This window comes from Leptodactylus fuscus, chromosome 3, assembly GCF_031893055.1.
Source record: "Leptodactylus fuscus isolate aLepFus1 chromosome 3, aLepFus1.hap2, whole genome shotgun sequence".
Lineage (NCBI taxonomy): Eukaryota > Metazoa > Chordata > Amphibia > Anura > Leptodactylidae > Leptodactylus > Leptodactylus fuscus.
Genome location: NC_134267.1, coordinates 7,522,884 through 7,550,037, shown reverse-complemented (window position 1 = coordinate 7,550,037; position 27,154 = coordinate 7,522,884). Strand labels below are relative to the sequence as shown.

Sequence of the window (27,154 nt, the reverse complement as noted above, 5' to 3'; positions counted from 1 at the left end):
GGGACCAAAAATAAGGAATGAAACGGTGCAATAAAGTTTCAAATGTTGAAAAATAATTATATCAATTTTGTTGCAAAATGCAACGTAACATGGTTGCATCGTGACAAATCCAACTCTGCTGAATTTTCGGTCACAGATCACAAGTCGCAGGCAGTACTTACAGATCAGATATAACCAATGACAGCATTGCAGGATTAAGAGAGTCTTAGAAAACACCATTACATTGCTGGAAATAAAATATATGTTCTTATTATTATGATGTAACATTGCAATAGACTTCATTCGCCTCTCTATGATAGGTTCAGGCACAGTGCACAGGCTGGCAGGGTGACAGCTCAATGAGTCAATCCATTATGTTCCCAGAGTGTAATAAGCCAGAAGGCAGCAACTGATTCTCTAGTTTTAGGGTGTCCCCTGGTGGACACTGTGAGGAACTGCTTCTAAGAGGACAGAGGTATATTCGCATCTCTTTATTGCACCTCCACCAAAAATACTGGATCCCGAAACTGGGAAGAAAAATAAGATGTCCTGAAAAAAATCAATGGAAAAAAGTTTCCTATATTTTAATGATGGTACTTGAACTGATCCTATTGCTTGAACAACAGCACCCTGCACACACACTGCACTGCACACAATCCCTGTCCACTGCAACAACCTCCAGCACCTGGAGGCTGATCTGTGCAGGGTCAGGGTGTCAGATCCCCACAGATCAGATACTGATGACCTTTACTGTGGATAGATCATGAGTAGGAAATATGCATTAGGGGCCAGAATACGCCTTTATGTGACCCATCAGTGCAGTGCAAGCAGCCGTGGTCATTAAGTCCAAAACTAGAAAAATAGCTACAGCCCTCATCCAAAGTGACATACAATTCAAAAATAGGTAAAAAACCTTGTGCACTCACTCTGTCCGTTTGCTGGTTGCTGTGAATCGTGGAACCTCAAGACCGGTGCCAGGAAATCTCTCTCGGCTGAGATGAGGTCAAATGGAAGCAAATTTGAAGAAAATCCAGCACTGCAGTCAGGTATCCGTATAAAATAAAACTTAACTTTTATTGACTTGTAGTTGCTACATTAAAAAATCTGTGTGCAGCAATAGGAGTAGCAGAAGCCTTCTGCTACTCCTATTGCTGCACACAGATTTTTTAATGTAGCAACTACAAGTCAATAAAAGTTAAGTTTTATTTTATACGGATACCTGACTGCAGTGCTGGATTTTCTTCAAATTTGCTTCCAGCCGTGGTCATTACTTGGGTCTTAAAAGATATGGAGTATATGACTAACTAGTCTCTGCCCACGACTTTGTCTGCGTGTTGTTGGCGTCGATGATCCGCCTATATTCAGAAAATTGCTGCCGTCGATGGTTTGCCTGCTCCGGCATTTCGGCAGCTCTCAAGCTGTCCTGCTGCTGAACATCTCAGCAGCTCACTGGGACGCCATATAATGAGCATGTTTTTGGTGTTGATGATCCACATGCTCCAGCGTTTCTACAGCTGTCAAGCTGGCCTGCTGCTGAATTTGTTCCTCGTGTTGTGCCCTTGATTGTTCTGGTATCTCAGCAGCTCGCTCGGACGCCATATAATGAGCGTGTTGTTGGCATTGGTGATCCGCATGCTCTGGCGTTTTGGCAGCTCTCAAGCTGGGCTGCTAATGAACTCATTCCTCGAGCTGTGCCTGTGATTGTTTTGGTATCTCAGCAGCTCTGCTTGAGAACTCTGTGACTTCTGGCTCCTTCATAGCTCTTGTTGTTTGCGACAAATTAGATTTTCTTTTTCCAGGCATGTTTAAAATTGGCAAACTGCCAATGTGGACTAAAGGTGTCTGTTGGTCTGCCTGGAGCTGATCAGATAATATGCAAATGCATGAACACAAACCACTGAGGATTAGCATGTGTTTACACAGAGAGATAACAGCCCTGGCTTTCTCAGAAGCTGAGATAAGTGCAGTGTAATATAGTATAGTATGTTAACATAAATTCATTTACCGGGATAAAAAGCAGCCAATGTGTTAATCGAGGTTACAATCTATCTATGTGCCAAATTTCATTCAAATCCGTTCAGCCGTTTTTGCGTGATTGAGGAACAAACATCCAAACACACAATATTAGTAGGATGTTCTATTGTATAACTTTCACTTTCTGATATGTGTTCTCTGTTCTATTGTATAACTTTCACTTTCTGATTGTGTTCTCTGTTGTATTGTGAATAAAATCTGCTTATATACGATTTACAAGTCATTGCATTTTTGTTTTCGTCACATTTTTCGCTGCATCCTAACTACTTAGAATTTGAGGTTGTATTGTAAAGTCTATGATGATTTCTGGCGGACAATTCAGAGTAAAAATATGTTGCTTGTGTTTTACCGTTATGTAAGCCTGAGCTCAGACTATGTATTGTGCACCTGTTTTTCTATAATGGGTCATTGCACAGGACGTCTTTAACCACAATTTTAACATTTCTCCCCATATAGAAAGTTTATGCTGTTTCCATTTCCCCTGGTCACAAACCCTATCACATTGTGGTAAGTCTATGCAAATCAGGGGGTCACATTTATCAAGGTTGGAGTTTAGAAGAGGTAACAGGCAGAAATCTGGACTTTGGGATGAATCCTAAGGATCGGCACATGCACCGGAAAATATAATAGTATTTGCATCCAACATAAAGATACAATGTATTCCATAGATTTGCATATACCTCTTACACTGTATGTCTAACATAATGTGTACATTTTTGTAATGTAACCTCTGCATTGACAATTTTAGTTGCGTATCTGGTCTATACAGTTACAAAAGCGATGGTGGTATATACAAGCACCACCATGTATACAGATCAGGAACACTTTGCAGCCGATCCCTGTGTATCTGTTGTCTATCCGTGCAGCTCACTAATAACTTCAGCTTTAGTGATTCAGCCTTACAGTGTAAGAGAACGTGACGCTACAACAACAATGGGGGTTATTTATCATCTGTCCCTTTTTTTGCCTATTTTTCTTGCAGGTGCACCACATCTTACAGCTCTTGCACACGAATGTGGCCAAGTCTGCAGCAGAATGCATTGGGATGACTATCGGAGTTCATTCTGTGATGCTTTCACGCCTATGCGGCTTCTGAATCCATTCTGTTCTAATAACACAGAGGATTATAGATCAGGTCCGATCCTGCTCCATGTTATCGGAACAGAATGGAACCAAAAGCCCCCATAGACATGAATACACTCGGATGACACTTGGATGTAATTCTGTGTGACATCTGACTGTATTCTGCTGCAAACCTTTGGATTTTTGTGCTTTTTTGCTGGCTTCTAGTAGTAAATTATTTAAAAAACTGCAAAAACACTTGAAAAAACTTGAATTTTTCATGGTTGTCTCGCACCCGTTTCATGGATCCCCCACGTTTGAGTGCATTCACATGGCAGACAGTGCACACAGACACTTCCGGTGCACGGTCGAATCTCATTAGCATATGAATAAAAACAGACTTATTCAAAAACTACTGAGGCAATTTACATACTAAAGGTAGGTGTGAAATAGCCTTTCTAAAGCAATGCAAGGATGTGCTCATCTAAAAATGACTTTTCCCAAAGATAGGGCCCCTTTAAGGCTGAGGCCTCACGTTGCAGAAATGTATTTTTTTGTTGCAGATTTTCTTGCATTTTTCTGATCTAAAGCCAAAAGGAATCGAAAATGTAAATGAAGTCTCTTATTCTGCTCTCATCTGCTCAATCTGCAAAAATAAAATTATCTGTAGGCAAGGGCCGGGTGCAGTCCATATTTCCCTGGTCCCTTTCATTCCATACAATAGGAGCCACAGAAACAGGGCTGCAAAATCAGACAGTAATAGGACCTGTTTGGTATTTGGCGGCCCTGACGGTTGGCCCACTATGAAACTCACGGTACTTTTCTGTTATCAGGCCAGCATCGCAGTTCAGCACCAGCATCGGGACTGAGATCCGAGGACTGACTGCTGGCCCGATGCTTGTGCCCAGCTCTCCTTCCATCTGCCCCGTACCCTTCTCCCCGCCACACGACTAGGCCTGACTGACACTACTAGTCGCCGGGACGCTGCAGGAAGTTTGTCCCTCCGGGACAAACTATTGCACCTGAAGAAGGGCAGAGTGTATGCCCGAAACGCGTAGTGTGTTGTTCAATAAAAAGTCGTTTTCACCTAACCATTCAGCGCGGGTCCTTCTTGTTCCGGATTTGTAATTGCAAAATCGGCAACTTGGTCCATTTTTACACGTCTAGGCCTGACTGACACTACTAGTCGCCGAGACGCTGCAGGAAGTTTGTCCCTCCGGCTTGCCTTAGCTATGGGCGGCGCGTCCCTGAATCTCCGCTGCCACTTTCAGGATCCTGTATTGAGCCCCGGGGTGTTTCTCTTCTGGTCTCGGTACTGGCCATGGCTTCCAGTGTGAGCGTCTTTCCTCCTGAATGCCAACGGCCAGATTGTGAGGTGAGGCCTAGTCATGTTGGGGGTACATGGGGCAGATGTAAGGAGAGCTGGGGGGCAACACTGGGATGGGGCATCGATGGACTGGCTACTAAAGCATTGGACCAGCAGTCAGTCCTCCGATGTCATTCCCGATGCCGGTCCTGAATGCCGATGTCGGCCCAATAACGGAAATTTACCAAATTCACAGTCATGTGTACAGGCCCATAGAAAGGAATGGGTCCGGGAAAACCTAGCCAGCCACTGACCAGTCACACGGTTGTCTACAAAGGGCCTTCATACGTTTCACCTGTTCAATTTAAAAAAAAATGCACCAAAAAAAAAAAAAATATTTGATGCAGTTTTGATGAGGTTTTAACTGTCCTGTGGCCAACTAAACACTCCCTGCAGAAGAGATGATGGAAAACGTGTTAGCCAGTAAAGAGGCTCCATAAAAAAAACGCATTTTTAGCGCAGCACAATCGTTACATGTGAAAACAGCCTGAGCGCAGCGCAGGAGCCGGTCACGTGTCCTTATCACGTGACTCCCCGGCCATTTCCTCTCCACTTTCAATCACAAGCCCCGCGGTCACCATGACAACAGCCGCGGCTCCAACACGTGCTCTGCCCGCGGCTCCGCCCCCTCCGCTCTTCTCCTCTCCGATTGGCTAGGCTGGCTCGGCGTACTTCCGGGGAGGGAGGGGCTAGTCTCCGTGTTAGAAGGGTTTTCCCGCCAGCTGTGCTCCCGCGTTCTAGAGCGGACTGAGGAGGAGGAGGAGGAGGCGGCGGCGCCATCATGTCCAAGCAGAAGACGCTGTTCAGCTTCTTCACCAAGTCTCCCCCGGCGACCACCAGCAAGGCCAAGAAGAGCGGCAGCAGCGCCTCCCCCACCGAGGCCGACGTGCCCCCCACTGCCGGCAACAAGTCCAACTGCTCGCCCAAAGAGTCAGCGGGGGCCACAAAGCCTGGAGGGAAGAGCCCGAGAGCGGCCACGCCGAGGTACCGGACACTAGTGAGGCGCCCCCTAGCGGACACCGCGCAGAGCTCTGCCGGGACCTCACCACGAGCTGTATCTGTACCTGGGAAAGCTGGGTGACTGCCGCTATAACACACTGCTTATTGCAGCCTGGTTGGGGCGTATTCACATCGGCAGGTTTTATAATGCGTTATATTACACGTAGAATAGGAAGACGCCGAGTTTATTTCTTTCCCTCGATGACGTCACTGATTTAGGAGTCAGAAGCCGCGTAACGTTTGATAATTAGTCCTAATCGCTTTGCAGTGTGGTCATGTGACGCGAGGTCCACTGGGGGAGACCCCAAACACAAGCCGAATCCACTAAAAATAAGATAAACCCCCCAAACCCCATAGACGATAACGAGGTGCGCCGGGTTCCCACCTGATAAATACGGAGAATAACACTGCTGCGGAGTTTTTTCCGAATTTTTAAAGGGATTCTACCATTAAAGCTTCCTTTTTTTGTGGATAAGACGTCGGAATGGCCTTTAGAAAGTCTATTCGTCTCTTACCTTTAGACGTGGCCGCCGCCGCCGCGCCGTTCCTTAGAAATACCTCATTTAGCTTTGGAAATGGAAAAATGAAAAGGTTATGGCAGGGTCTAAAAAGCAAAAAGTGGTTATGGGAGGGGGAGGGGCGGGCCAAACTGAATTTGTTCCGGTCAGCGGTCAAGTGGCCGCACCTGTCACTCAATAGTTAAAGGGATCCTATTATTAAAACTCAACTTTTTGTCCCTAGCACGTAGGAATAGCCTTAAGAAAGACTATTCCTCTCCTACCTTTAGATGTCTTCTCCGTCGCGCCATTCCTTAGAAGTATCAGTACTTACCGATATGCTAATGAGGTCTCGCCAGCAATGGGGGCGTCCTTCTTCATCTGCCTCCTCCCCTTGTCTGTTGTCTTCTTTCTTCGTCATGTCTGACGCCTGCACAATCGGCTCTGACAGCAAGACCCTTTTAGAGCCGACTGCACATGGCGGCCATATTTCCAAGGCTGCAATTGCGCAGTACGCTTCTCACATCTTCGCCGAACAGAGTGTACTGCACATGCTCAGTAAGGTCCGTATAGCCCTCCGACGCCTGGATGAGTTCATTCGGGCGTCGGAGGGCTGTACGGACCTTGCTGAGCTTGCGCAGTATACTCTGTTCGGCGAAGACGTGAGGAGCATACTGCGCATGCACACAATTGCAGCCTTGGAAATATGGCCAGCAGAGCCGACTGCGCAGGCGTCAGACGTGACGAAGAAAGAAGACGACAGACAAGGGGAGGAGGCAGATGAAGAAGAAGGACGCCCCCATTGCTGGCGAGACCTCATTAGCACACCAGTAAGTACCGATATTTCTAAGGAACGGCCACATCTAAAGGTAGGAGACGAATAGCCTTTCTTAAGGCTATTCCAACGTGGTAATTAGAAAAAAAAAAGTTGCTTTAATGGTAGAATCCCTTTAAGGCTATTCCTATGTGCTAGGGACAAAAAAATTGAGTTGTAATGATAGGATCCCTTTAAAATCAATGCGTGACGCTTCAGAATTTTGAGTGCAGGACTGTCCGTAGTGCAGGTGCAGATTGTCAAGTCCGCAGCATTGATCTGCCATGAAGCTGCGTATAGATGTGACCTTATTGGTGGTGCAAGATCCCGTCCAAGTGAAGTCAAACCAATATTTTGCACTGATTGGAGCCCTGGCATGTTGGCATTAGGTGGTCTCACCTGCTACTGCCCACCATATCCTGCCGGGCCACCGAGATATCGGGTGAGTCGCCCATCACATCGCACGGATTCATTTAATCATGTCTGTATAATTAAAATAATAATAAAAAAAAAGGGGGTCACTAAGTTTTGCACACAGCATAGTGCTGATTGCTGAGACCCCTACTCTCCATGAGATGTTATCTGATCGCTGAGACCCCTACTCTCCAGGAGATGTTCTATGACTATGATCGCTGAGACCCCCACCCTCCATGAGATGTTACTGACTTTTTTTCTTTCTTTCTTAATCCAGTGTGGTCTGTGACTTTACACCCGGAGACCTTGTGTGGGCCAAGATGCCGGGTCACCCCTGGTGGCCCTCCTTAGTGTACAACCATCCCAGAGAAGACGTCCATCTCAGAGGAAAGGGGAAATCTCTCCACGTTCATGTTCAGTTTTTTGATGAAACCCCGACCAGAGGATGGGTGGGAGCCAAATACATAAAGAAGTATTCAGGTGCGACTTACCTGGGTGACCAGTACGGCATAGGACTTTTTTGGTTTTTTTCCCATTATTCTGTGGGTCAGTGCGGTTACAGCTTGTGTCTTACCCCAGACTCCATCTGTATCTGTCGTTTCATGTCCATTGCTTTCGTTCTGTGACGGATGAGATCAATGGACATGGTAGCGTGAACCCTTTACACTGCTTTACACTGTTCTCCTAATTCCTATAGAAATGGCACATACAGCTATGGGAACAGTGCGGCTCCTCTGTGGGAGATTTGGGGACCACATAAAACCGCGTTGCTCCCATAATCCAGCCCTGGAGCGGGGGAGGGAGCATCGGATCTTATTCCGTAGTCTCCAATACTATAACACTGCGGTTTACGGCAGATCGGGGCTCCTTGAGACGTTGTCTGAGACCATGGACCCTGCCAGCAGATATCTGCGATGTATAAAGGCCAGATATCCCCTGTATATATGCGGTGAAGAGGTTAAGCTATATGATGATGAGCGATGTCTAGCTGCATTGTGAATAGCTTCTGATTTTTGCCTTTAGGTTCATCAGCCTCAGATGCCAAAAAAGGAGGAATGTTTTTCAGCACCAGATCAGAAATCGCAAGAGCCATGAAAATGGCGGATGAAGCAATGACGACCGACAAAGAGAAGAGACTTTCTTTGGCCGTGTGCACCGAACCTTCAGATTCAGAGGAGGAAATGGAGGTAAGTCCTGGAGTATATATAGAGCCGTGAGGCAGATGGGCGACATCTGGGTGGTTTGTTCTCTACAAACAAGAGTAAAATGTCGCCTCTACTTGTAGCTGTGACGTCTATAGAAGAGTTGCTTTGTAGCCGCTCACTATTGTAATGTCTCTTGTTAGATTCAGGTTCACCATATATATACATGTATACTCTTATAGGTAGCTTTGCTTTTTTCCTTAAGCCATAAAACATCTTAAGGTTGGGAAGATGACGGCGTGTCTTCATGCAACCTTATCTGCATCCTAAGTGTTGCAACCCCTTAGTGGGTTTCCACGGCACCCCTGGCCTGTATTAAGGAATCCTCATCATCAGACTGACGCCCACTGTCATCCATTAGCTGTTTACAGCCTCTGATACACAGAGAATGTAGGAGGAAGCGAACAGCGCTGTTCTGTGTAGTGGTCAGTCCAAGTACTGCAAATCATCTCCGATTCATTTGTATGGGCACCTAAGCTGTAGTGACGCAGCTCGACCACTAGTAGAGAACAGCGCTGTCTGCTTCCTGCTCCGTTCTCTATCAGTCATCACTTTCTGGGCTCCCACTGACCTTATAGGATAAGTCGCCATTATTTTTTAGTCTGAAAAACTCCTTAAACAAATCTCATTCACATACTGTGCAAATTGACCTGAAGTTTTTTTTTCTTGTGCATGTCCTGCATGGGTGCACCCATAAAGCTCCGGTGCACTTTTAGGTCAAAATAAGTGTTTGTAAAGAATATTGAGCCAGATGAATCCTGGGAAATGTAGTTTGTCCACAAATTCCCCAGCTGTAAATAACTGGAGCAGCAAGCAAAGGCTTCACAGGGGGACAGCGAGGATTTAGCAGTGGATTTATTGTAATATTAAGGTGTGACCATTAAGGCTTTGCCGTCTCCAGTTTACAACATCATTTCCTGTTTTTTTTTTTTGTTCCTTTTACTCAGGTAGAAGAAAGTTCGGGAGGTGAAGAAGTAATTCCTGAGCGAAAGAACGGCAGGCCTGTACGTCAGGCCAGGAGCAATGGAAAAGCCAAGCGGAGGAGAATAATGGTGGCGTCGGACAGTAGCGAGGAAGGCTCCGATGATGAATTCAAGCCGGACGCGAAGGATTCTGTAAGCAGCGATGAGGGCAGCAGTGGAGAAGATGAGAAGGACGTCTCTGCCCCAGAGTCTGAAACAGAAGAAGACAGTCCGGTCAAAGTCCCGGTCAAACGCAAAAGAGGAAATGTCTCAAAGCCTCCTGCTAAGATTTTGCAAAATGATGCACCGGAAACCCCAAAAAGAGCCGTCGCTGTGTCTGCAGAAGCCAAGTTAAAGCTGTCGTCGTTTTCTGCCCCTGAAGCCTTCGAATCGCAGACCAGCTCGGGAGGGAGCGGTGCGGCTTCTACATGGGACCACGAGAAGTTTGAGTGGCTTCAAGACGGGCGGAGGAAAGATGCAAAACGAAAGAGGCAGAGCGACGAAGACTACGACCCCGGCACCTTGTACGTCCCCGATGATTTCCTCAATAAATGTACCCCAGGCATGAGGAAATGGTGGCAGCTGAAGTCGCAGCACTTCGATACCGTCATCTTCTATAAGGTCGGGAAGTTTTATGAACTTTACCACATGGACGCGGTTATAGGGGTGAATGAATTGGGCCTGATGTTCATGAAAGGCTCGTGGGCTCACTCTGGGTTCCCGGAAATTGCATTTGGTCGGTTCTCAGATGTTCTCGTACAGAAGGGATATAAAGTCGCCAGGGTAGAGCAGACCGAAACACCCGAAATGATGGAAGCGCGCTGCAAGTCCATGTCTCACCCAACGAAGTTTGACAAGGTTGTGAGAAGAGAAATCTGTAGGATTATTACCAAAGGAACGCAGACCTACAGCGTGTTAGACGGAAACCCTTCAGAGAGTCACAGCAAGTACCTGCTATGTGTAAAGGAAAAACTGAACGATTCGTCAGGTCAGCAGAGATTATACGGCGTCTGCTTCGTGGACACTTCGGTAGGGAGATTTTACGTTGGCCAGTTCCACGATGACCGCCATTGCTCGAGATTTCGGACCTTAGTTGCCCATTATCCCCCAGTACAGATCTTGTTTGAGAAGTGTAATCCATCGCTGGACACAAAGAAAGTTCTTAAAAGCTGCCTGTCCACGTCTATCCAGGAGGGGTTAAATCCTTCCTCTCAGTTCTGGGACGCTACTAAAACACTAAAGATCTTGGCCGAAGAAGGTTACTTTGGTAAAGAGGGCAAGAAAGACCGTGAGAGCGGTACGTTGCCCCCAGTCCTAAAAGCCATGACCTCCGACACGGACTCCTTAGGCCTGACGCCCGGTGATCAGCACGAGCTCGCCCTCTCTGCCCTCGGGGCTTGTGTTTTCTATCTCAAGAAATGTCTCATCGATCAAGAGCTGCTTTCCATGGCGAACTTTGAAGAATACGTCCCTGTCGACCTGGACCTGGAAAGAGCTCAAACCTCAACCAGTTTCTTTGCCAAAACGAGCCAACGAATGGTTCTGGATGGAGTTACACTGACAAACCTCGAGATTCTCCAAAATGGGACCAATGGGTCTACAGAAGGGACCCTGCTGGAGAGGTTGGACACCTGCTTCACTCCTTTCGGCAAGCGCCTATTGAAGCAGTGGCTTTGTGCGCCATTGTGCAACCCCTTCTCCATCAATGATCGCCTGAACGCGGTTGAAGATCTCATGGCTATCCTGGGGAAAGTGTCAGAGGTCGGGGAACTGCTGAAAAAACTTCCAGATCTCGAAAGACTTCTGAGCAAAATCCACAGTATTGGTTCTCCGCTGAAAAGCCAAAACCACCCGGACAGCAGAGCGGTCATGTACGAGGAGACCACCTACAGCAAGAAGAAGATTGCAGACTTCCTTTCTGCCCTGGAAGGTTTTAAGGTGATGCGAGAAGTCCTCACGATCATGGAAGACGCCATTGATGACTTCAAGTCCAATATTCTCAAACAAGTGCTGGGTCTTAAAGGTAAAACTCCCAAAGGGCGCTTTCCGGATCTGTCCGCGGAGCTGAAGCGCTGGGATACCTCCTTTGACCATGAGAAGGCCAGAAAAACTGGAGTGATCACTCCGAAAGCCGGCTTTGATCCAGACTACGATGAAGCCCTTAAAGACATTAAGTCGGCGGAGCAGAGCCTGGCTGACTACTTGGAGAAGCAGCGAAAGAGACTCGGGTGTAAGAGTATGGTCTACTGGGGGACGGCAAAGAACCGCTACCAAATGGAGATCCCGGAGAGCGTCACAGAACGCAACTTACCGGAGGAGTATGAGCTAAAATCTACCAAGAAGGGCTACAAGCGATACTGGACCAAGGCCATCGAAAATATGTTTAGTGACCTGACGAATGCAGAAGAGCGCAGAGACGCCGCCCTGAAAGACTGTATGAGGAGGCTCTTCTATAACTTCGATAAAAACTACAAGCAGTGGCAGACGGCGGTGGAGTGCTTCGCTGTATTGGGTGAGTAGAGGACATGTTATATCAGTCGTAAGGGGGGGCAGGTTTAGAGACATCACCTGGACCTCCAGTCTGTTCATATGGGGGGGGGGGGGGGGGCACAGGATCCAGTGCTTTTGGTTACTGTAATCGATGAATACGAGTCTAATCCCTCACTATGATCCCTTTACGTTGCAGACGTCCTGATCTGCTTGGCGCAGTACAGTCGAGGTGGCGACGCTCCGATTTGCAGGCCTGACATCTTACTGCCCGATGACACCGCCCCCTTTTTGGAGCTCCGCGGATTCCGCCATCCCTGCATTACCAAAACCTTTTTTGGCGATGACTTCATCCCGAATGATATTGTAATTGGTTGCGAGGACGAGGAGACGGATAGCAGTGCCCACTGTGTGCTGGTCACCGGTCCAAACATGGGGGGCAAGTCAACGCTGCTGAGACAGGTAAGCCTTGTGTCTGGTGCCTCGAGCTCTAGATCACTCACGTGTGGGAGTCATTTAGTAACTATAAGTATTGGGGTCATCCAATATAAACGTCAGTAAATGCTGATCTGCTGGATCGTGGTCGGGTCACCATTGCCATTAAAGGGATTGTCCAGGGAGTATTAATTTACTTGCCTAGTCCTGGGGATGTTTCTGATAGATCAGGGGTCCAAGCAATGTTGCAAACGTCATAACTACACGGAGCTGCGACTTGTCAGGGCTGTAAGGCCGTGCCCGCTGTCTGTTATTAGGACTTTAGGCCGGAGCTCTATGGCCGCAACTCCTTGTTTTCTTCTTCTATTGGAGCTCGTAGTCTGCAGGTACTGAGTAATGGCCGGTCAAAGATCATGACGACTGCTGAGAGAGAGGAGAGTCGTCTTGTGACAATGTCTGTGTAAATCCATCGGTGTCTTACGCTTTCCCCTGTACGAGTCTGAGGGCGACTTTCTCCTCTTTCAGGCCGGTCTGATGGTGGTGATGGCGCAGTTGGGGTGTTACGTGCCTGCAGAAGTCTGTAAGCTGACGCCTGTGGACAGAGTCTTCACCAGACTGGGCGCCTCCGACAGGATCATGGCAGGTAACTTGGCTCTGGGTAGTCACATACGACTTCTGCCGTGTCTAAGAGGTGACCATAAATCTATAAGGAAAGTAGGATGAGGAGATGAGATGAGGATTAGCAGAGGGTACCATCCTAGAAGGCTCCAAATATCTCTAAACTGTTCTGCAGCCTCCACAGAAAGACACCGGGCTATAGTGACATTGATGGTCGGCCCTGAGCAGTCCCTGATGATGAACAGGCGGGTTGTGATTATCTGCAAGTGTTAAAGGGGTTGTCCAAGAATTGGGGCAACCCTGTGGGAGGCTAAGGGGGGAGGGGATTAATAAATACTCACCTGTCCCTGGCGATCTATTGCAGTCCATGCTTGCTGAGCCCGGTCGGTTTCCTCGCCATCTGCCCCATTACAGAGGTTATTTAGCGGGGTATTAGTAGGTTTTCTAGACTTGCCACAGCTTTGCGGCTACAGACCAGGAATCCTTCACAATCCTCGTTACATTATTCTATCTATAATCTATCTGTAACATCTCTTCATAGGTGAAAGCACTTTTTTTGTGGAATTGAGTGAAACCTCCAGTATATTACAACACGCGACTGAACATTCCCTGGTGCTCCTGGACGAGCTCGGTAGGTTATGGACGAAACGCGACTTGGTAAAAGGCAACGTGAACAGTCACCTAATATTGTGTTCAGGAAAGCTTCTGTCATGGCATCTCCTCTGACACTTGGCGCTCCCTTCTGACCCAATCAGCCAGGACCCGACGTACACAACCATGAGGGGCAATGATAGAGCTGGTCTATGGCCAGGACACAGTGTTAGGACCACATGAGACTTATATGGCTCCCTCATTATATAGAACCTATCAGACCTCAGGGTTTGGATGGGACCGTCGGAGGTGTTGACTCTTCCCCTCTCTCCCAGGCAGGGGCACGGCGACATTTGATGGGACGGCCATAGCCAGCGCTGTAGTGAAGGAGCTCTCGGAGAGGATTAAATGCCGGACATTATTCTCCACACACTACCACTCCCTGGTGGAGGATTACTCGCACGTGGCCGCCGTACGCCTGGGGCATATGGTAAGTAGCTTCTGCTCTCATGATATTGGGGGTTGGGCGCTTATACAATCACTATCTCATGTACTGAACATACCCATATCTTTACTAGGCTTGTATGGTTGAAAACGAATGTGAGGATCCCAGCCAGGAGACCATCACTTTCCTATACAAGTTTATTAAGGGAGCTTGCCCAAAAAGCTATGGCTTCAATGCAGCGAGACTGGCCAACATCCCCGAGGACATCATACAGAGCGGCCATAAGAAGGCGCGAGAGTTTGAAAAGAACTTACTGTCTGTGAAGATCTTCAGGTGGGTTGTTCTGATGTTTTCTGGGGGTTTGCACTATTCTTTATACCCCAGCAATGCTCTCCATGGTGAAGAGGAGACTGACAGGTGATCGGTGCAGCAGAGCCCATGGAGAAGTCCTGTCTAATAGGCCTCATGCATGCAACTGTAGCTATAGATAATATAGTGTCCCATATACACAGCCATAGTGTCCAGGCTGCAGAACAAAGCCACAAAATATAGTGCAGGTCCGATAATCTGCCTCTGCCCATTCACGTGAATGAGGGTCAGTGGAAATCCTGGACTGCACACACAGCAATCTGTACACTGACCTGTACAATGTACATGGGGCCTTATACAGTCGTGTGATCCTGGCATTCACTAAGCAGCTAACTGGGTTACATGTGTTGGGCGCATAGGAAGACTAAATAGGAATAATGGTGGAAACCGATCTATAGGACAGCTACAGTGTTGTATGTATATACACGTGACACCTGGTTTAGTCTCAGTTCTACAGATGCAAATCACAGGACAAGACCTTACTGTTGTTTTTTTTTTTTTTTAACTCAGGTATCAGGAAAGTGTTAGGGTGAGTTATACGCGGCACTATTTTGTGGCCGTGATTTTGCAGCTGCAAAATAACGCCACGTATACGATCCCGGCTCCCATTGAAATCAATGGGAGCGTATACGGCCCGCAAAGTCTCACACAGCGTATACGTGCCACATCATGCGGCATGTTACTCCGTGTGAACTCCCCCTTAGACATCTTGTTCCCTCTGCCCTTACCCCACAAAAACATCCATTGCTGTTCCCTTGTTCTGTGTCCTCAGCCGGTGCTATTATTTTGCTCATTTGGGCCAATAGTATAATGGAGCGGTCACTGGATTGTGGCTCCAGTCTAAGGGTGTGTGAGGTGCAGGATAAGAAAGGAGCCGACACCACAATATCATCCCTGGTGTAAAGGGAGGGATAGAGACTCCCCAATAGATGTGCTACCCAAATGGGAGGGCTGGAGCCAGTGAATAGAGAGGGGGCATGTTCACCAGGTGTGCACATTAAGAGTCTGCTGAAATTGCCCTTTAACCCCTTCAGTACCGGCCAATTTGTGCTCCAGGACCAGACACATTTTCGGTGTATTTTGTATGTGCGGTTTAGAGGGCTGAAATGTTTTTCTCCTACGTCTGTCAACTAATTTCTGCATCTCTTTTTCGGGGACACATAGGGATTTTTTTTTTTTTTATTTTCTAATATTTTAGTTTTTTTTTTTTAATATCTGGGAAAATATAAACAAAATAGGAGGGGAATTGTCTGGTTTTCACTTTTCCTTTTTTGTGTTATTAAAGTACTACTGAAAAACTTTATAAAATAGTTTTTCCTCTGTTACAGTAATTTTTATATGATGTTGGGGGTGGGGCTATAACCTTTAAAGGGGCTCTATCAGCAAAATCATGCTAATAGAGCCCCACATATGCGTGCATAGCCTTTAAAAAGGCTATTCAGGCACCGTAAATCTTATATTAACCCCCGGTCCCATTTTTAAATAAAAGGATAAAAACATATATGCAAAACTTACCTGAACGTGCACCCTGGGCGGGGATAAAGGATGCAACATCAGCTTCGGGCACACCTGCCTCTTCTGTCTTCTTGGAGTAACGCCCTCTTGCTCCGTGTCTTCTTCCGGCTTCTTCTGGGGAAATTCCGCGCCTGCGTAGTAGCGCTTCCCTCCGACTCGCTACTGCGCAGGCTCACTTGCCATTTCACTTAATGGCAGTTCAAGATCGAGTACGTCTACGGGACTGAGCCTGCGCAGTAGCGATTCGGAGGGAAGCGCTACTACGCAGGCGCGAGATTTCCCGAGAAGAAGCCGGAAGAAGACACGGAGCAAGAGGGCGTTACTCCAAGAAGACAGAAGAGGCAGGTGTGCCCGAAGCTGATGTTGCATCCTTTATCCCCGCCCAGGGTGCACGTTCAGGTAAATTTTGCATATATGTTTTTATCCTTTTATTTAAAAATGGGACCGGGGGTTAATATAAGATTTATGGTGCCTGAATAGCCTTTTTAAAGGCTATGCACGCATATGTGGGGCTCTATTAGCATGATTTTGCTGATAGAGCCCCTTTAAGAATGGTGTATTATTGGTGTATTTTACTTATTGTAATTTTACTTTGTAAACTTTAATTGTTTTATATTTTTTTTCAGATGGTGTCCCCATAAGGTCATAAGAGACTTTTGGGGACATCTGATCACTTTATTTTTTTTTTTTAGTATTATTGGCTGATTTCCCCAATAACTGGGGCTGGTACATTTGCCTCCTGCACCTTGTATATACAGTATACAGAGCTGATCTGTATACTGTGTATACAAGGTGCTGTATATCAGCAGCTCTTGAAAGATACTGATCCCAGCAGATCATGTGACTGCCGGGTCATAAAGCAGCCCTATCATGGTGGCGCGGATAGCTGTGTATACACATTCTCTCTGTGAGCTCCGGCTGAAGTTACAGCTGCTCCCAGTATCAGCAGCTGCACGATCTCGTACCGGCACGTCCTGTCAGAACAAGGCAATCACTTCCCAGACGTATATAGTCTATGGGTGGTCCGGAAGTGGTTAAACGAGGCAGAGCTACTAATCCTCGCCTGTATTTTAGTCTTACACTGGGGCTGTCTAATGCTAAGTTTGTCTCATTGGATTGCCTAGTCTAACTGCACCAAAATTAGGCACATGGGGTCACAGCTTATGTCATACAAAAAAAAAAAAAAACAACTTGGCAGTTTTGGATTTCTAAGGGGTTTAAATGTAAATAAAACCAAATAACATCGGTATCCTCAGAATTGTACAGAAACCTAGAATACAGATGACATTGGTTCGGCTGCACAGACGTCGCACATGCACTTTGTCTTCACATCCACCCAGTTCTGAATTTTTTTTTTCCTCCAGTTTCCCATTGTCCAGAATTATTGATAGTATCATGAAAGAGAGAACTTGGTGCCGCACTAAAATCCAATAGTCCTAAAATGTAACTTATCACCAATTAAAGAGGACCTTTCACCATTTTGCCCACAGGCAGTTCTATATACTGCCGGAAAGCTGACAGTGTGCTGAATTCAGTGTACGGTACCGGCCCGGTGTGAAGAGCTTACGGCCCGGTACCGTAGCTCTTCTATGATCAGAAGGGCGTTTGACAGTTAGCCAGAGACGTCCTTCTGCCTCGCGGCGCCAATCGCGTTGTGCTGTGGAGCGGGGAGGAACGCCCCCTCCCTCCCTGATAATACTCGTCTACGGACAAGCTGTGTGAGCAGAGGGAGGGGGCGTTCCTCCCCGCTCCACAGCACAGCGCGATTGGCACCGCGAGGCAGAAGGATGTCTCTGGCTAACTGTCAGAAACGCCCTTCTGACCATAGAAGAGCTACGGTACCGGGCCGTAAGCTCTTCACACCGGGCCGGTACTGTACACTGAACTCAGCGCACTGTCAGCTTTCCGGCAGTATATAGAACTGCCTGTGGGCAAAATGGTGAAAGGTCCTCTTTAAAGGTACTAATGTAACCAACACTCATCTAGGGCATTAACCCATTCTAGTGGCGGGGGAGTAGTAGCCGCCTCCTTGCAATAGCTCCAATAATACAGTGTTTCAGTGTTGGAGATGCGGATACTTCTCACTGTAAACTTACTACAGCACTCACAGATCTAGCCCGCTACATAAACAGCCACATAAAGATTGGAGTCCGCACCATCAGAGCTATACAGCACTCCGGGGTTAGCTCCATCTGATACGCCGCCACTCCCTAGGGATCATTCACTCCTGTGCTGCTAAAAGATTGCGCTCCAGCCGATCTATTAGTAATCCTCGCTCTACTATTGTTCCTCAATGCGTTTCCCTGTCATGGCTCATCAGGAGGAAAGATATTTCTATAGGTGCTAGAACAGTTGATAAAGTGCAGTAAGAATCTCCATTCCCAGGGCCTGAGCGCTAGACCCCGCTACTTGTCAGGATTGACACTGAGCCTTGTCTGTGCAGACCTGCCCACAAGTCAGTGTGTTGGGTAGACGACCAGCACTATCAGTACACCTTGGCCATGGGATTTTAAAAGGACCCAATGTACATAGGGTGGGGGAGTTTGGTTGGTAGGTAGATGACACAGGCTCGGGGTGTCATTGCTGTACATTAGGGGTTTGAGCATTGGTTACATTAGTAACTTTAATTGGTGATAAGTTACATTTTAGTACTATTGGGGCACTCAAGTCTATCTAATCCAAGTTCGTGTCATAGATATTAGGATCAGGAAAGAACAAACATTAAGACCTCAGATGGTTCTGAAAGTGGAAAAATAACGTTATGGGGGGGGGTTGGAAGGCTTGTAGCTTACCACTAGTCTGAACATGGACCTGTCCTGTGGAGAAGGAATAAATGTCTGCAGGGAATGGAGGATGGAAAGCCCTGCTAAATCCTCAGTGTGAATGGAGTTCTACATTTACTGATATCAGGGACAATCTCCCAGCAGGGGGAAGGGGAACCTACAAATAGGACCCACAGGTCTCTAGTATCAGGCACTTACTGTACTGCTGAGGGATGGGACAGAGCTTACAGCACCAGAGATAGGCAGGGGTTCCCATGTCAGACCCAAATCTAATATTGGTCTATGCTAAGGCCCCATGTGGCAAGAAAAAAAAACAATAACACTGTAGGAAAAACTAGTGGTGCTAATAGATTGCAGTACTTTGGACTTTCTGCTTCCATTATTCCTATAGGGCAGGGGTAGGGAACCTTTGGCTCTCCAGCTGCTGTGAAACTACAACTCCCAGCATGCTCCATTCACTTCCATGGGAGTTCCCTGAACAGCAGAGCAGGTATGCATGCTGGGAGTTGTAGTTTTGCAACAGCTGGAGAGCCAAAGGTTCCCTACACCTGCTATAGGGCAATCACTGTGTCCGCTCCTGTATTTTCCTGCAGAATGGGGTTGGGATTGGTTAGACTAAAACACCACATTGGGTCTCGGCTTTAAGGACACTTATCTGTAGAGGTATTAGCACACATCATCTACTACTGGACCATATCAGGACTTGCACTAATGCGAATGGCGGCCATAGATCTTCTAGTAACTGTTTTCTTCCTTCCCTCCTTGCAGAGACCTCTGCGGTTTACTAGAACGCGGCGTCTTGGACCGGCACAGACTCGGCGACCTCCTGGCAATGATGTAATAAGACTGTAAAGTACACTGGTGGTTTTTGGTGTTTATTCACAAGGCTGGTTTTCACACATTTATGATCTAATAAACTTTATTTTTTAAAAATGACCATATTTCCATTTCTTTCCTAGGAAATTAAACCCCATTTTTTTTTTTTTCTTATTCATACCTACCCTCTACATAATGGTTATTGAATACTCCACAATATATTAAGTCTAGATGTTATGGTACATGCATACACTTTCAGGCTGTTTGATTACCCACTGTCACCAATACATAGAAATGGGGGGAGAGAATCCAAAAAAAAAAAAAAAAATTAAAAACAAAAGCTATGAAACTTTATATAGGCTCGTCTCAGCTTCGTAAAGCGGGAAATCTCGACAATTTCCAGCAGTGTGTACAAGGTCCAGGCTGTTCAAACAAAAAATGAACAGTAAGATACAGGAGCGCTCGGAGGAGACTACAGGAAACTTTTAACCAAAGTCAACACCCGCCACATCCCGGGGGGAGGGAGCGATAGAAGCCTGGACGCTTCGGAGACCCCTCGCACAACTGTCCGCATCTGGGGGGGGAGGGGGAGGTAAAAGGAACGACGGGAAAGGAGACAACATTCTAACTTTTTCCAAAAGGATACCAGAAAAATTGCTGGATTAAGATTAGTGTTTTCCTCTTTCATAGAAAGAACATAGATACTGGGACATGAGTACAGTTTTACAGCAATGCTATGGTGCTAACCAAAAAAAAAAAAAAACGGGGACACTTTCAAGTACAATAAGTTTTGCTTGAAATTAAAAAAAAAAAAAAACTACATGAGATTAAAGCATTAAAATATCTCAATCTGAATACGTGTTAAAAAAAAAATCAAAAGAAATGCAGAAGTGCTAGCTCACGGTTGTGTGTTTTTTGTTTTTTTTTTCGTTTTTTTTTTTTTTTTCATGTTACAAAAAGCAATTGGTACCCATGTCCGTGTGTACGGCAGCAGCAACGACTGCTGCCTGTCTACAGAATAAGGACTACTGCGCATGGGGCTGCCCGGCAGGACGCCATCGCCAGACCGCGCAGTAGCTTCTTTCTCGTCACTTCCGAAAGTCTTTGAGTAATTGCTTAAAAAAAAAATGCCCAGTTCTTCCTTTATATCCTGAGTCAACATATTGCCTAGTCCAGCTCCGTTTCCTTTTTTTTTGTGATTTTTTTGGCAGGATGAATTCCATCATCGCATCAAACTGGTTTCCAGAAATGGGCAATTTTCTTTAGCTTTGAACTATTTTTTTTTTCCAAAAAAAAAGCGAGAAAAAAAAAAAGTAATCTTTAAAGAGTTCTGTTAGAATGGCAGGACTTCCCCTTCTTAAGTTCAGTTGTGTTGCAAAGTATTAGATTCTATAGGAGGAGCAGAGTCATATAATGTATCTGTGTCGTGTGTGGGCTCTCCGGCTAATGTGCAAGGATTAGACAGCGTTCCGGCACCGCAGTCACAGAAGAACCTGGAGGGGGGCGGGAAAAATACAAATTAGTAACAGGCGTAGCTGGAAGCTCCTGAACAGTCTGACCCCCCGAAACGGCTAATATATAATTATTGGAGGGGGGTTACTCACCTCTCCAGGATCACTCCCTGCACTCATCAGGTCACATGGGATTGCAACATTTGTCTATTAGTGTTGAGCGAGTAGTATTCGACAGAATACCTCGCCGGCATAGGAATGAGTGTAACCCTTTGGCATTCCTATGCCGACAAGGTATTCCATGGAATACTACTCGCTCCACACTATTGTCTATGAATCACATTACCACGTGATCAGTCAGAGAGCCCAGGAGAGGTGAGTAACACTTCTTTACTCACCTCCCCACAATATAACACTTTCACTTCTGATGTGTTCGGTCTTAACTAAACCACTGCATAAAATTTTGCAAGATTCTTTCAAACACATACTTTAATAGGGGCCTAAAATTGATATTGATCGTAATCTATAACTAATCTCTTTTGCAGAGAGGCCTTTGGTTCCCCTGAAATTCCAGGGCCCGATAGTAGTGAGTACTACCTCTGCACCCCTAGAGAATGAAGAAATTGTGCTGCACAAGTCACAGGACCCATTAAAAGGGTTCTCCAGCTTCCAAAAATGATCTGCAGATACATCCCCAGCAATGCTGAATCCTCACTGCTCCCTTTTGTAACCTTTGCTAGGCTTTATTTTACATGCGGAGACAAAACTACAATCCCCAGGATTCATTGACAGCTCTTAAAAAACCCCAGCATATGACGGCAGGCTGCACAACTGTTTTTGGCACACAACATCTGAGCAACTTTTTGCAGCATGACACATCGACCTCGCCTTAGAACCAACCTCCATCCACTATTCATGTTACATTGTGCACTTGCTATGTTGTGTAACTTCACCAGTGATGCCATGGGGCGGATTTACTAGCAATGTCTAAGTGTATCCGTGTCCGATTCACAAACCTGCGGCATCAGACTGTGTCTAGTCCTCACGTCCTATGAGATGGTTGTGTTTCTGCCAGCTTAGGCCGCACTCCCCCATACACATACTAAACGTGTCTAGAATATTTGATAAACACACGGAGGGGAATTTAAAGTCACCAGACTTTATCTCCTTGCCGTATTTGTGTCATGAATAACATGGTCTGTAAAGTTGTGGCTGCCAGAAGTCACCACCAGGGGGAGCTCAGTACAGAACAATTGATACAACTTCTATAGAACAATCTCCGCCTCCAGGACAACCCACTGTCAGTAAGGGGGAGGAGCTATCCAGGCCCTACGGTGGTCACATGATCTGCCACTGATCTAAATGAACCGAGTAGAGGCGCGAGGACTTACCTATCATGTCTAATAAACTCTACATCGTGGCCTTGGTGACATTTCTTAATGCAGTTCACACAGATGGCGTTGCGGTCTGTGGTGTTGCAGGTGTGACATCTAAGGAACAAGAAAAGGACAAAGTTATATCCGGAATCTTCCATGACTGGCGTACAACCCCCGGCCCAGATCCCAACCTCACACGTGCAGCTGTTTCCTTATCTACAACAAAGCGTATAGTATATAGAGCAAGACCGACAAATAAAAGCGTTACTGGGGCCGGGTCTTCTTTATGGGGTTCTCTTGTTTTGGGTTAGTAGGGGGGAGCCTGGCAGCGAGCATTCACTACCCCCTACTGGAGACATGAAGCATTACAGCGCAATGAACGGGCTGCCTATGTGTAATGCACAGATAAGCCAAGTCCTCCCGATTAAAGACACATTGTCTGTTCTGGCAAATATTTAAAGGGGTTCTCCAGCCCGAATGCATGCTTCATACTGATGACTGAACCAGAGGATAGGTTGTCCGGATCTTAGCGGGTGCATTGTAATCTTTTAAGGTTCTGCACCTATTCTGTGGTCCTTCCTTGTGTTTATCCTCCCAAAAACAGCAGTAGACGGAAGACCTTCTCCGTAGGACACAGAAAGGAACGCCGGCGGTAAAGGAAGCCTTACTAAATATGGAGATCACTAGTGGTCAACTAAATGCAGCCCCTTTAAGGGTTGTACAAAGTCAAGAAAACAATGGTCTTTCTTCCAAAACCGGAGCCGCATCAGTTCACGGGTTGTGTTCGTCCCCATTCCCTTCCATGGAATGGAGCAGAGTTGCAATAGCACTCCCAACCTGTGTCGGCGCTGTTACTGGAAGAAAGCGGCCATGTTTTTCTTATCCTGTACAATCCCTTTAGCTCCTATGTGCGCCACATTAAGCCAGGCCTAAAGAAAGAGAAGATGCCGCAGTGCTAATACCAGACCACAGTCTTCACCGTCTCGATCTTGTGACTGGTCGGAAGTTGCGATTGGTGCGAGTCACAGGGAGGGGCAGAAACCCTCACCAATCCCTAAAAAGGAGCAGCTGCGCCCCGTTCTCCAAGCAAGCGGTATAGACATACATAGAGACGATGCAGGACACGATTCTAGAACAGGCCCCGGGGCTGGAGATAAAGGGTTAATCCTCCATGTACACTGATCAGCCGTGATCGGATCGAACCAATGAAATGTTACCTGTAAAAGTCATGCATGGGGTAGCTGGTGTAACTGGAGATCTTATATAGACACTGCCCTCTATTGACTGCTTTTTCTATGGCATCTTGATTGTTCATTATTTTATTATCTGCAAGAAATACAAAAATAGGACGGGAAGATTTCATGGCAAAAAAAAAAAAATAGATCGCGGCCGATCACAGTGCGCAGATCTGAACAATCTGGAGGAACGGGCGATACTTTAGGCCAAAACGGAGACCGGTCAGAGGAAAGCAGGGAGATGGTCCGGACTCTTCCGTCCCCTGCTGATCTCTGACGGCGGCCAATTCCGGTCTTGGCGTAAATTATGGGCCGTTCACATTTAATGTGGCCGCGTTCAAGGCTCAGCACCCAGAGATCTACCCTGCCAGGGGCCACAATGTAGCTGGATGACCACAAAGGGGGAAAGCGACAACTTCTTCCACCAGCAGCACCTCTGAAACTTCACTATAAGGTGTCCAGGATTTGGGGTTATTATGGCGTATCCTTAGGATAGGCCTTAGATATGTGAGCCGGCCCTGCGCTGATCAGCTATATAGGGACAAACTATACACAAGGGACCGGTAGCCGATGTGCCCTGTATAGTGGCCAGGTGCAAGCACTGCCGTTCAGATCCCATTGACTAATAGGAGATCGGCAGTACCACCGCCCGACCACTATGCAGAGCCCGGCTATCTGCGACCGCTCCCCTGTTTCGTATAATACAGGTGCCATAAGCGCCCCCTCCCCCCTCACTATTACATACTTAGGACTTATCCTAACAAAAGGCCATAAAAACCTAAATCCTGGACAACCCCTGAACAACCTTATTGGATATCCAACTCACGTGGGGTCGTAACTGGGGAGGACCTGTGATCCAAAAGTGTCTGTCACCAGTGAGCGGCCGCCTAACCAAAAACATGGCCGCTTCAAGTGGGTGAGGTTTGGTCCAATGAAATGTACACAGACTACATTACTGGATAAACAAAATTTTCATCTATGGAAAACAATCCCCTCCCCCAAACAAAGCTCATGGCATTTATTAGGATATTGTCTTATTACACACGGTGGAAATCAGTAAAATAAAGGCCCCTCCCCCCCAGTATGGAAGCGTTCAGTCTGCACATACCTTTCATAGTAACGTTGACACCGGATGCCAGGAATAGCCCTCCAAATCGGTTGTTGAATATCTGATTGCCTTCTAGGGTCGCGGTCGCGTGGTTTGTAATTTCGATACCTGTAAACAAATAAAGACATTCGGAAATGGGTCATTATAAACCTACGAAACAAGCCCCACACCAGCCATGGCCGTGTATGTACGGAGCAGGACACGTGGCCGGAACGGGGAACGCGGGCTATGTCCCGGAGAGTAAGAGAATGAAATGGACTCAAGTCAAATTCCCAATCCTCATCCTCCTTCACATCTGCCATCATGGAAGAGTCCGGAGCCATGACAGCTAGGCTGGACCTGGACGCAAATCCAAATGGACGCCAATGACCAGGATTTGTGTGACATTTCTTATGTCCAGGTGTGCGACATTTCTTAGAATTATTCTTGAATTTCTTTCCAGTGTAACTGACCTGCAGCAAATCCATCGAATATCCTGTTTTTCCGTAAGACGGGGTGACTGTTGGTACTAATGAGGACGCCGGCCTGAGCGTTCCTGAAGATGTCATTTTCTTCGAGCAACCCTGACACACAAGAAAAAAAAACGTAATCCGTTGTCGGAGCCAGAATACATGAAGACATTTTGCAGAGCATACATTCTGTCCACCACTAGGTGGCACTGTAAGACACACAGAGGAATAACATGGCCGCTGCACATTAGTCCTGGCCTTGTGTGCACTGCGTAAAAGAGCAAACCTTTACCTCTCCCGCCGTTAAATATACAGATCCCGCCATCTCTGCCATCGTGGATTTTGTTTCGTCGTAACGTTGGGTTACTGTCTGTTTTGATCCAAACTCCAGCCATTGCATTGTCGAAGATCTCATTGTCTTCAATGAAGCCGAGACCTGCGCCAAAGCCATTATGGTTAATACAGAGGTGCAAAAAATACAAAAACACAAGTTCCATTACCAATCCAGAGCAAAATGTCAGATTTCCAAATCTGACCTTAGGTGACCTTAGGACTCCTTGATTCATGATAGTTAGGAGTCCCTGCTCGCCCCTGGACTGTATAGACTGCGCACAGGAGGCAGCGACTCCCGGGATCACTGGATTTTCTGCTCCGGACTGCCTTGTGTGCACACGGCCTTACATCTATAGGACTCACCAGAATTGTAGACGAGTATTCCCCCGTTCTGTCCGCCCCAGATCTTGTTGCGTCGGATTTTCGGGTTGCTTCCAGTTCTAGACAACAATGAAGATCAGGGAATTGAACATATTGCGCTATCCCTGGATCTCCATCATAATACACTATATAGTCATAACTCTTACCGTATCTGCACACCCGAATACATGTGGTTATAGATATCATTGTCTTCTAGTACGCCATGACCGTTGTCGTAGAAGTAAACACCGACCTACAAAAGTAAGGGACAGACACTTAGACACTTTATCTAGCCCTGGGGTGATATATACTGCCCATAGGCACCTGATGTAGAGACATATATAGTGCAGTATATAGGATTTATACCAATATATAAGGACGTGGGTGCTGTATACACCTAAGGCCAGCAGACGGCATGAAACCTTGGAGAGTTATCAGGACCAGAGCTTTCTGCAGCCGTCTTGATATCGTCTGTCCCGGAGTAAAGCGCTCTTCATTTATTAAAGGGGTTTTCCAGGCTAAATAATTGATAGGTCAGATCATTAAATAAAGGTCTGACATCCGTCCGGCTCTTAGAAGACGCCGCAGCCTCTTCAGTACTCACCAAGCACAGTGCCATGTATCTGTACAGCGGCCATGCTTGGTATCACGGCAAATGAATTGGACATGACCGTGACTGATGAATAGGACATCACATGGCCGGTGACGTGTAAGCAGAACTCGGGGAAGCTCCACCGACACTACAAACTGCTGAACTTTTCAGAGCAGAAGATTTATGGAGGGTTTGGACCTCCTGGTACTGAGTAGATGGCGGTTTGCTGCGTACCTGTTTCCCGCTGTGTATCCGGTTCCTCCGTAGCACCGGGGTACTTCCTGTTGTCACCCACACACCGGCCAAGGTGTTGCTATAGACTTCATTCTCTTCAATGACCCCCTGTCCCTTTTCATGCTGTGGACAGAAGCAGAATCCTAAGAGCACATTCAGTTTTGCAGATCCTTAGCCTTGTCCCTCACCCTCCTGTGACTACAATATCATGTCGTGAGGCTAATAATCTGCTAACGTCCTCCCACGTGTACTGCTCATTATCATAGATTGGTGAATTGGCTGGGACAGATTTAGTAAGTGGGTACGAATTGTTGGCTACAAGTACATGGCCGCCAGTCACAACTTATGATCATGAATGTATTGGTGCAGGGTAGGAAAGGGTTGTTTGAGGCTGGATACTGACGGCCAGTCCATAACATAAGCCATCAGTAAACGTGTCCGTGCTGGTGCCGCCAAACACGGCACATACAGTCATCGATTTGTACCGTTGGCCTTAGTTTTGGGTTAAATGCAGCGTTTTTGGGATGCAAAAAAAAAAAAAAAAAAAAAAAAAAAGCTGCCTTTTACAGCACCAGCTAATGAATGATATTCCGGCTATTCCCATCCACTCATTGCAGAAACAAATCCG

General features: G+C 46.7%; 2 protein-coding genes across 3 annotated transcripts in view; one reads left to right on the top strand and one right to left on the bottom strand.

Annotated features, from left to right (window-relative positions):
* Window positions 1-5,220: 5,220 nt before the first annotated feature.
* MSH6 (mutS homolog 6) lies at window positions 5,221-19,470 on the top strand. The gene is made up of 10 exons (XM_075267017.1): window positions 5,221-5,425; window positions 7,443-7,645; window positions 8,189-8,352; window positions 9,315-11,841; window positions 12,016-12,278; window positions 12,777-12,894; window positions 13,411-13,500; window positions 13,796-13,950; window positions 14,039-14,238; window positions 19,341-19,470. Exons 1-10 carry the CDS (start codon window positions 5,223-5,225, stop codon window positions 19,411-19,413), a joined length of 3,996 nt encoding a protein of 1,331 aa, XP_075123118.1. The 5' UTR covers window positions 5,221-5,222; the 3' UTR covers window positions 19,414-19,470.
* Window positions 19,471-20,569: 1,099 nt separating this feature from the next.
* The window catches only part of FBXO11 (F-box protein 11), a 59,021-nt gene continuing 52,436 nt past the window's right edge, over window positions 20,570-27,154 (bottom strand). For both annotated transcript variants that reach the window (XM_075267019.1, XM_075267020.1), the window contains exons 15-23: window positions 26,527-26,649; window positions 25,868-25,953; window positions 25,704-25,780; window positions 25,300-25,443; window positions 25,011-25,121; window positions 24,559-24,666; window positions 23,433-23,541; window positions 22,231-22,329; window positions 20,570-20,881 (exon numbers count right to left, since the gene is read on the bottom strand). In XM_075267019.1, the coding sequence (XP_075123120.1) occupies window positions 20,752-20,881; window positions 22,231-22,329; window positions 23,433-23,541; window positions 24,559-24,666; window positions 25,011-25,121; window positions 25,300-25,443; window positions 25,704-25,780; window positions 25,868-25,953; window positions 26,527-26,649 (987 nt within the window). In that variant the 3' untranslated portion in view covers window positions 20,570-20,751. The remainder of the gene's footprint in view (window positions 20,882-22,230; window positions 22,330-23,432; window positions 23,542-24,558; window positions 24,667-25,010; window positions 25,122-25,299; window positions 25,444-25,703; window positions 25,781-25,867; window positions 25,954-26,526; window positions 26,650-27,154) is intronic.

Bases quoted from the DNA above. Each gene is read 5' to 3' on its own strand.
- MSH6 (XM_075267017.1), top strand. From the start codon at position 5,223: ATGTCCAAGCAGAAGACGCTGTTCAGCTTCTTCACCAAGTCTCCCCCG. The intron at 12,895-13,410 runs GTAACTTGGCTC...ATCTCTTCATAG, and splicing joins CTCCGACAGGATCATGGCAG to GTGAAAGCACTTTTTTTGTG. The intron at 13,501-13,795 runs GTAGGTTATGGA...CCTCTCTCCCAG, and splicing joins GGTGCTCCTGGACGAGCTCG to GCAGGGGCACGGCGACATTT.